General features: G+C 39.5%; 1 protein-coding gene across 3 annotated transcripts; it reads left to right on the top strand.

The window, feature by feature from the left end:
- Nucleotides 1-5434: 5434 nt before the first annotated feature.
- On the top strand, nt 5435-9903 carry asf1bb (anti-silencing function 1Bb histone chaperone). Of its 3 annotated transcripts, none has more exons than XM_017458209.3 (5): nt 5435-5628; nt 5787-6006; nt 7002-7117; nt 7422-7598; nt 8440-9903. In XM_017458209.3, exons 2-5 carry the CDS (start codon nt 5898-5900, stop codon nt 8629-8631), a joined length of 594 nt encoding a protein of 197 aa, XP_017313698.1. In that variant the 5' UTR covers nt 5435-5628; nt 5787-5897; the 3' UTR covers nt 8632-9903. The 3 variants fall into 3 exon arrangements, with proteins under 3 accessions (XP_017313698.1, XP_017313695.1, XP_017313696.1); XM_017458206.3 differs by having other exon boundaries at nt 5435-5687; XM_017458207.3 differs by having other exon boundaries at nt 5435-6006.
- The last annotated feature ends 481 nt before the right edge of the window (nt 9904-10384 follow it).

Genomic DNA, 10384 nt, shown 5'->3' with positions numbered 1-10384 from the left:
GAAGGCGGTGTGAATTACGAAAAATCTAAGGCTGCATTCGCACGAGAAATTTCAGCTGATGTCTACTTGCAAAATAAACACAACCAGGCTGGAAATGGAGGCTTGGTCACAAAAAACATTTTACATACATGTTCGTCGCTATCCATTTGAATAACAAGTTGGTTGTTCATTCATACGTCTTACGTTGAATGGCAGAAGGCTATCTAACAACCGTAAAACATAAAGAACACCAAAGTAAAAAACAGATACACCATGTAATCCTGTCCTACAATATCATGAACGACCCCTACAAACATCAAAGGAGGGGTGCATTGGTCAATGATATAAACTCCAACACGATGTTAGTGCACAGTGGCTCATGAAAGTTTAATAACCCAGGTTAAAAGATAAATAAAAATCATAAAATGGTCAACCTGAGAAAAATATATCGTAGGCTGCGCTTTTTTAAATTAAATACATGAAATACTTAAACAGTCAAATTCTTTTATCTGATCTTGGTCATAGTCCATGACGAGAGTTAGTACACTGGCCGACATTATGACCAAGATTAGGATAAAGAAAGTGACTGACAGACGTTTTAATTCCATCATAAAATATTGAATGAAAACTGGTGAAGGTGACCTCACATGGTTAACGTGAGAAGTTACGGTATTAAGTGTTAAAAAGATCTACAAATAACGAAGAAACTACAGAAAAAGGTGGAATTAGAAATAAGGATTTCTTAAAGTCAGTGATAAGGCTAATACAACTGAATACATTCTAAAAAATTTCTACATTAAATTAAGCAAGTAAACTGAGTTAAGAACCCCAGAAAATGTGATTACCCCACATTGCTTCTTTGATTAAAACGTCAAGTGTATAATTCTTGTACAGTGTATAATTCTTGTAGTGAAATTCTTCATGAGTAACCATCAGTTATTCTAATGATTAGTTTAGCAGGATCTGTCAACCCAACATCAAAGCTCGTCTAAACCTTCTGGTTCTTGATTAGTAATCACCACTTACTTGATTATTCTAGCTTCATTTATTTTTCTCCAGATCTCAAATAAGGTTAAAGAAAGAATTGCATTCAAAGTTCATATGCTGTTAAAAGTTGGTTTACCTCAACCGGCAGCAGTGACCGTGTATGAGTATTACAACAAAGGTAAGAAGCTCAAAGCAGTCGCATCATGAACATGTTCTACGTATATGCGAGAGGTAAAGGGGGTGTGTTGTGTGGGAAAAGCAATAATCGATTAAGGAAATACCTTACTTTGCACCCCTAATTTGACCTAATAATTTACAGAGAGAGAGAGAGAGAGAGAGAGAGAGAGAGAGAGAGAGAGAGAATGTGCATAGTACACGTTTGTTTACCAGGTCTGTGTTTTAGAGAACCAGTGTGTGAAGTTTTATGACTTGCACATGGAGCAGTCAAGTGGCTCACTCTACCTCCTCTGCCCTACAGAAGTGTGCAGCTGTGCTGAGGGTATGTTACAGCATGAAACTTTGTGTCTGTGTGTGAGAGAGATTTTATTATTATCCGCTTTCAAAAAATACTGTTATTGTTAAATTATATTACAGTGGCCCAGTAGTGCACAACACAACAAAATTTAAAGAGCAAACAGTAGTTAACATCACAACGGAAATGCTCCCGTCCACTAGGGGGCAGTGACATCAAGGGAAAAAAAGATATTTTCTGCTGTTATTGCACATTATTTCATGAATTGACCCATTAAGCTTATCAGTCGCGATATCATAACATTCAATAAATGTATTAAGTTGACTTTAGACCAATTACATACATAAACTTATAGGCTACAGAAAATCTCGTCATGTCCCGAGGTCCTTACACAGACTACGGCATGACTTCCGGTTACTTGTTGTTTTTTTGTTTGTTTTTTAATCAAAGTTAGCGGTTATGTTAAAGGTATTAATTGTTTGGCGTTAAGGTAAATAAATAATGTAGGAGCATAGTCATTACAAAAGCCCGGGCTGGATAATGTGATAGATGAAGGATGGAGAAATGAAGCCAAGTAAAAGCACTGATGCTTTCCCCTGACTGTTCCGGGAAAAGATTCAAAGCTTTGAGAGTGTCGACAACAGCGCCATCTGGTGGTTAGTAAAACAAATGAAGCAGTCAAAAGCCTGTGGAAGAAGCTCGGTCTGAGGAAGCAGCCACCACACACACCATAGATAGTTTTAATGTTATATGCACAAATAAAAGCCTAACGTGTGTGTGTGTGTGTGTGTGTGTGTGTGTGTGTGTGTGTGTGTGTGTGTGTGTGTGTGTGTGTGTGTGTGTGTGTTGAATTTCCCCCTCTGATAAATTCATTCACCCATTAAAGTATGGCAATAAATGCCAGTATGAACTAATATAATTCAATATGATGTAACAGAAGAATAATGCACACATGTATGATTAAAAGAGTTGCATATGGCACTAGTAAATGCCTGAAATTATTTGTATTCTTCATATTACTTGTATAACGGGGTATTTAAAAATGTAATTGAATAAGTTTGTATGAAAATCGTTAATTTTGACATGGACAGAACGATCCATTCATATAAAGTGAGGGAGTAAAATGTGCATAAGGACACTGTGTAATAGGATCATCACTAAATCATTAAATATGCTTCTGAGACTTGGCAGTAATAGTGCATGTGTAACTCGGGGAATGACAGAAAGGTGACAAGGAAGTTTTAAATTATTTTTATAAAAAAAAAAAAAGAGCTGTTTGACAGTGTTGAGTCTATTTCTCCTTTTTGTCAGAACTTCCCCTGCCTTAGAGAACGCTCTTTCACATGGTACAGAGGAGGCTGGTGTACAAAGGAACTGCAATGCCAAAGTGTATAAATGACCAAAACTAAACCAAAAGTGCAAAAATTCACCAAGAAAAAAAAACTTAAACAAAAATAACAAATAATTAGTGATGATTTCAATGTAGCATATTGATTATCCAACTTTCAGAGTACAGTAGTCCTCACAACCAAACCAACCAGACTGATCCAGGTGATCTGGGGTTCTGACACACAAAGAGAATCGAGCACGTGATTGGACAGAAAGTCAGGCTTTGTTTGCCATCGATCACATGACTCTGTGAAACCAGTACACTCACTGGTACTGGTCTTCACTGGAGATGGTGTTGCGTCCTCGATACATGCCTCAAAGCTTCAGTGTCATACCTAACATCACTGTAATGTGATCATCTCCCATCCTTCATTTGCTGAGGAAGGAGAGGACGATGTGAAGATGTGACCTCGGATAACCTATTGTGACGTTTAACTACTTCACTTAATCTGTTGCTTCCCGACGTTTAAAATGAATGGAAATGTTATCAGTATGTAGCACACACACACACACACACACACACAAACAAACTGGTATATATATATACATTTATTTGATCAGTAGAGAAAATACGAGTACAATGTAAAAATACTTTTTTACAAGACTTAGTGGTTAGCACGTTTGCTGCGCACCTCCAGGATTGGTGGTTTGATTCCCGCCTTCGCTCTTCAGGGGTTTCCTCCAGGTACTCCGGTTTCCTCCCCTAGTCCGAAGACATGCTTTGTAGGCTGATTAGTGTCTCTAAATTGTCCGTCGTGTGCAAATGGGTCTGTGTGTGAGTGTGTGTGTGTGTGTGTGTGATTGTGCCCTGCGATGTGTTGGCACGCTGTCCAGGGTAGCCCCGCCTTGTGCCCCGAGTTCCCTGAGATAGGCTCCAGATTCCCTGTGATCCAGTGTAGGATAAGCGGTACAGAAAATAGCCTGCAGTTCCGAAGGAAAAGGAGCACAGTAAAGAAGCCTGCCGCAACAAGGACTTCAGTATGCACTCTTCCTCTCTGTAATATGATTCAGTGTATGAGCATGAGAAAAAAACACCATTTAGGATAATTAAGGAATAAATCACTTCAGCTTTATTCATTAGTTATTAATACTATTTATCATACAGCCCATCCCAAAGTGTTTTATTCCTCTTTTGTTTTGTTTTTTTGTTTTTTTAAATAAAACACAAAAAAAATTATATAAATTTATATTAACACATAAACATACAGTAGATGCACAGTACTCATTAGCTTTATGGTCTTACTTGCTAAATGCTAGTCAAATTTTCTTGCTTTTTTCTAGTTTACAAGGCAATTCTGGTAATGGTGAACAGATAGCGCTCAATACACTTTCATCATAGTAAAAGTTATTAAAGAGGGTGAGTATCTAACACAGCCTGAGTTTCGGGGAATAAAGGACTCCTGATGTGAACCCGAAGTGAAACTCGGGGGGGGGACTATTCTACAGTCAGATTAAATGTCACAATTCAACCTTAGAAGCTCGACTGCTAAGATACCAAAATCATAAGCCCACTAGTTGCTTGCTGTTGGCCATTATTAACTGGAAATCTTAAATCTATTTTATCTCTATTGCATCTGTTTGTTTGTTTTTCAGGGACCGAAAAGAATGTGCTGTATAAACATAGAAACTTTTACACTCACATAGTCTGCAAAGACAAGCTTGGTTTGGAGAAAGGCAAGAACTACCTCGTCATGAGTCCTGAGCCAAAACTGATTAAAGAAAAGTGAGGATCACACAATATCTACACAATACGGCCAAACGTTTGTGCAGCCCTGACCATCACACCCATCTGTGCTTTACTCCACCTTGGCTGTTATAATGCACTCCACTCTTCTAGGAAGGCTTTCCACTAGATTTTGGGGTGTGGCTGTGGGGATTTGTGTTCATTCAAACATTCTACAAGAGCGTTAGTGATGTTGAGGTCAGGCCCTGATGTTGATGTGACAAGGTTCCAGTTCCGGTTCATCCCAAAGGTGTTCAGTGGGGTTGAGGTCAGGGATCTGTGCAGGACACTCGAGTTCTTCCATCCTTCACACACCACGCCTTCACGGAGTTCGCTCTGTGCACAGCGGCATCATCGTTCTGGAACAGGGTTTGAGGCCTCTCAGTTCCAGTGAAGGGAAATTGTAATGCTACAGCGTACTGAGATGTTCTATCAAATAACATAAATTGTACTGAAAATAAATTATCTCTGAATCAGAATGCATAAAAAAACTACATTATGCTTCAGAGATAATTTATTACAATCCAAATGATGTCAATTTGTATAAAGACAAATTGTTTTTATTTATTTATTTTTAAAAGTAGGCTAGTTTTCGTGTCGAACTCAGGAGAACGAAGCCAAGAAAAGCTTCCTGGGTGAAAATCGTGGATCTGATTGAAAGAAAAAAGAAATATTTAAAGTGCAGTACCGATGCTGCCCAGGCGGTGGCAGTAGAAAATGTTTCCTCTTGAATTTTTACCGCTTTATTTCATTGGCGAGGAAGAAATCTTGGCCGAATCCCAAATACCTCAACAAGTTACATGTAGTGCACTACATAGGGTGCGAAATCCCGTTATCTCACACTCTAATAGCGAATTCGTATAGGGAATAGAAATGTATTTGGGATTTGAGCACTGAGTGGCTCAGGTTGTTTATTCAGTTTTAAAACCTGACCCGCTTTTAGATTCGTAATCTCAGAAAGAAAGAAGGGAAGAAAGAAAGTGACTTTAAGGCACACCTGTGTGTTTGTGTAAATTGGAGTGAAATTAGCGAGATGTAAAAGACGCCTGTGCAGTGGGGAAAAACTATTTAATAATAAGTATGTGTTAGTTTGTGGTTTGTATTGTATTGTAAGGTTACAGCTAGCGTGGTGAAGAGGTGAGGAGGTTATCTCGACCTGCTGTTAAACCGCGGGTTATTTACACTGTTTAAACAGTCCTGTGCCTTTTCTTTTTCTTTTCTTTTCTTTTTACATAGACACCAGACACCTTGGTAGAGGAGACGTTTCCAGACGTTTTCAGGAATATAAAACCCCCACAAACAGGTTTATGGTGTAGGATTGAGCTGCTGTGTGGGTTTGGGGGAATTATGGCGAAAGTGCAGGTGCTGAATGTGGCGGTTCTGGACAACCCGAGTCCTTTCTGTAATCCGTTTCAGTTTGAAATCACGTTTGAGTGCATGGAGGATCTGTCTGAAGGTAAACATGACTTATACTATTAATTTCTGTAAAGTATATAGAGAAAGAAAGGGAGTGACAGGAGAAGAGAAAGACACAGATTGATATGAAAGATAAAAAGGGGTAAAGAGTGACCGGGAGAAATGCGAAAGCCGGAGAGAGAGAGATAGCAATAAGAACGTCAGAAAGACAGAGAGTGATGGAGAGAGAGATAAGAAAGCCAGAGAGAGAGAGTTTGATGGACAACAAAATCGTCACTTCTGGGGAAACCGGTGCATCTCGCTCTCTGCCATGTTTACTTTTCTGAACCAATTATCCAGTCACATGATTTGTTGAGGCAAAGTCACATGACTTTTTTTATGCTCATGGTGGACTGAAACACATGAGACACAGCAGTGATGCAGTGGTATAAAAGCCACCATTAGTAACACCTACTGTCCTTTTCTGTTTTTTTTTTTTTTAATCAGTTTGGGCCAAATCCCAAATTTACAAAAAGAACATCTAGTGCACTAAGTAGTATGACTAACCTTGTTTATTTTTTCAAACCTAAAACATAGAGAACTTTCACACACACAGAAGTTATTACAGGACCATGTTTATGTAATTGATGTGCCATTGGCACTGTTACAGCCACGCCCCTTCTTCCTGATTGGTTGGGATGTGAAATGTGGGCAGTCCATTGTTTATTAGACTAAAGATGAATGAAAAATTCATTGGGGGACATTATATGAATAAATATAACAGAATTATATCGCTGAATTAAGTTCAATCAGATGAGGACTTTAAACGAATCATTAAATGAATTTAAATAGCTGAAGGTTAAAATATTTCATTATTTTTTTTCTGTAGAAATTGGCGTGTCTGCGTGAAATCTTTCAGCGTTCGAATAATATTTACTCAGTGATGGATGATGAGTGTTTGTGATTGCATTGTGGTTATTATGATGTAAGCAGAGATCAGTTTAAGTCCTATCATTATAGCTGACTCTGCATCTTTCTGTCCTTCTCTCGGGGCAGATCTGGAGTGGAAGATCATCTACGTGGGCTCGGCGGAGAGCGAGGAGTACGATCAGACACTGGACTCGGTGCTGGTCGGCCCAGTTCCTGCAGGGAGACACATGTTTGTGTTTCAGGTGTGGAGGTTATTTACTTGTTTTGTTTGTTTGCTCTTAATAATGTTGATTATTTACAACTTAAATACACTAAATTACTTCCTTCAGTTTGTTGTTTGTTTAATGATCTTCGTCTGGAAAAAGTCACCGTCAGGTCGAGGACAAACAACAAGTAATAAAACGAAGAAAGAAATCACAAGTGATTAAAAGAGAAAGTTTTGTGGTGATTATGTGTCACTTGTTTGTTTCTACATGACGTCCATGTTCGTTGCCGTGTGCTGTCTTTGATCAAGGTAACTGTAGAAAAGTGTATTGAATTCTGCAGGCAGATGCTCCGAACACGGGGCTGATTCCTGAAAGCGATGCAGTGGGCGTAACCGTGGTGTTAATCACATGCACGTATCGGGGTCAGGAGTTTATTCGCATCGGCTACTATGTCAACAACGAGTACACAGACCCCGAGCTGCGTGAAAACCCGCCCATCAAACCCAACTACTCGCAGGTAACTTGTGACTGAATTGTGAGAAGGGAAAACGGTGTCGTTGGACCCGTCTGGTTGAATGGTGAGAAAATAAAAAGAAGGGTTTGTATTTTATATTGACTTATTTAAGAGCTTAACTTGTACAACAAGCCAATATACTGCAAGATACTATCCTCTATAGTCTGGGTTAGAGGTCGAGCGATAGTGGATTTTACCGATACTGATCACTAAGTCGGGCAGTACCTCCCTGCCGATAACCGAATCGTTTTTAAAACTGATACTGAATGAAAACGTAACACTCAAAGTTAAATATCGCTGAACTTTAGTACAAAAATAAACAGCACTGACTGCACCGTGAAAATGTACTGTAGGTTTTTTAAATGAAATTAATATTATGTTAATTATTAATACATTTTAAAATGAATAAAAGTTATACATTCAGATTGAACCGAAAAGTAACACTCCAAATAACAAATAAAAATAGAAGTCCAAAAACGAATCTAAAAACACTTCAAATAATCCAACAAAATTGGTCAGTGATGGTTTTTATTTCACCTCTAGAGGCCGCTTCCGTGCTGTATAACGACAGCGGACCCTTCTCAGCCGCTTATGTGGCTCTTTAGTTTACGTTTATTCTATGAAGAACAAACATAATGAACCTGTCAGCAGCCATCTCGATTACGTTCTGGACTCATAACAAATAAAGTAAATAAATAATGGAATGAAGTTTTGGTCTGAATCTGAAAGCTAAAAATGAAACGTTCTTTACTATTTGTGATCACTGTTATTAATATTTATGAGTCCATTTTAGTTTCTTTTTTGGAGAATAAGTGCATCAGGTATTAACTTTTTTTATCCTCAGCTGCAGAGGAACATCTTGGCGTCAAACCCACGTGTCACACGGTTCCACATCAACTGGGAGACAATCGTGGACAAATCAGAGGACTTTGAGAATATAGACCCCACCCTCAATACCATGTTCCCGCCCAGCTGCCCACCAGGAAAAGCCCCGGCTCTAGGACTCATGCCGGACAATTCTATGGACTGCTTATAAGGGGGGCGGGACACACACACACACACACACACACACACACACACACACACACACACACACACACACACACAGAGTGTTTGATCACACATTTGGTTGGACTCTCAGTACTTACAGGATGATTTTGGATGCACTTCTCCTCCTGAACACAGGGTGGCAGTGAAGGAACACACACACACACACACACACACACACACACACACACACACACACATCATGATGCTCTAAAGCTCATCAGTGTGAATGTTATTTCTAGTAGCAAGTAAGCCATGTTCTTGGATCAACATCCCTCTTAACCAATCATGGCCCTCTGATGTCATCAGTGTGTGCCTCTAACCCTGCCCACTGAAGATACAGCTCTATGTGTAGCGCTGCCTTGTAGCTCACAAAATTAGTTCAGCAAAGTGAAACCATGAAATTACTGACCTGCAGCTAAGTGTTAAGCTCAAATTATAGCAATAACATCAGTAATAATAAGACTTTATGCGTAGCTACTTTAGAAGGTGTCTAAACCTTTCCTCTAAAATATGACGTTTCAGCATTGCACTATTCAAAAACGTTAATGCACAATATTCAATATTTGCAGCATAATCTAAATGTTCAAATTGAAATATGTGGTGTGTGTGTGAGAGAGAGAGATTACTAAAGACGGTAACTGACACATTTCCCTGTAATGAGGAGGGTGGGAAATAGCTTACACGTCACCTATAATAGAGGTCTAAAGGCACGTGTTGGGGCACTTGTACGCTCAAGTCTGGAGGGCTCAGGGTAGCAATTATTTCATCATCAGGGTTCGAATCCCATCTCTGCCTTGTGTGCACGGAGCCTGAATGTTCTCCCCGTGGGGGTTTCCTACGGGTACTCCAGTTTCCTCCCCCAGTCCAAAGACATGCTTTGTAAGCTGATTGGCATTTCCAAACTGTCCATAGTGTGCGAGTGTGTGTGATTGTCCCCTGCGATGGGCTGGCACCCTGTCCAGGGTGTGCCCTGAGTCCCCTGCAATAGGCTCCCTGGCTCCCCGCAACCCTGTGTAGGATAAGTGGCATGGAAGATGGATGGATTTTTCTAGTGCACAAGAGTGGTAATTTAGGCTTGAATGGTCAAATGCAGCTTCAAAAAGCACCTTCTTGTTTGTGTAGAAGTACATTGCTACACTAGCTTTTATGTATGGAAACCAACTGGCGCATCTGATGGAAATTTTCAGTCTGCTCCAGAGTGGGAGGAGTCAGAGGCACACATTGTGATTTGGTAAAATGAATATTAATTTGGAATACATACTTTTGCATTTGAGTTCTCCTTTTTTCTTTCTTGTATATTTCGTTCTAAAATGGATTTAACGGTTAAGGATTTAAAGTTAATAAATCAAAATTGCTGTATTTGTAACACCACATGCACACACACGCACTTTCATCCACCAGCACACAAACTGCTCTGGTTTTGGATTCTGGATCCCATTCTGTGTTTTGTTTTTTTGTTTTTTTTCATTGCAGGTGGTTTAAAAAAAAAAAATCAGAAGTTCAAACTGTGTGACATGCATTAGAAAAAGAAAACTTCATGTGATGGTGTAATTGTTTAGCTCTTGAAGCAGTGGAAATCTGGGAGCCTTCACAAACCAAACCTGATCCAGCACCGTGTCGTCGGAAAAGGGGTAGTGCATATGTGAGGTACTTGTAGCTTGGCAACAGTCGTGAGGGCCTTTGGTGTGTTTTACCCTTGATCCACTCATCATTTCATTCACCTCGTCTCTCCCTTTACA

Source organism: Ictalurus punctatus, chromosome 26 (assembly GCF_001660625.3).
Source record: "Ictalurus punctatus breed USDA103 chromosome 26, Coco_2.0, whole genome shotgun sequence".
Classification (NCBI taxonomy): domain Eukaryota; kingdom Metazoa; phylum Chordata; class Actinopteri; order Siluriformes; family Ictaluridae; genus Ictalurus; species Ictalurus punctatus.
Note: the sequence above shows the minus strand (reverse complement) of the source record. Positions and strands in the feature narration are given on the sequence as shown.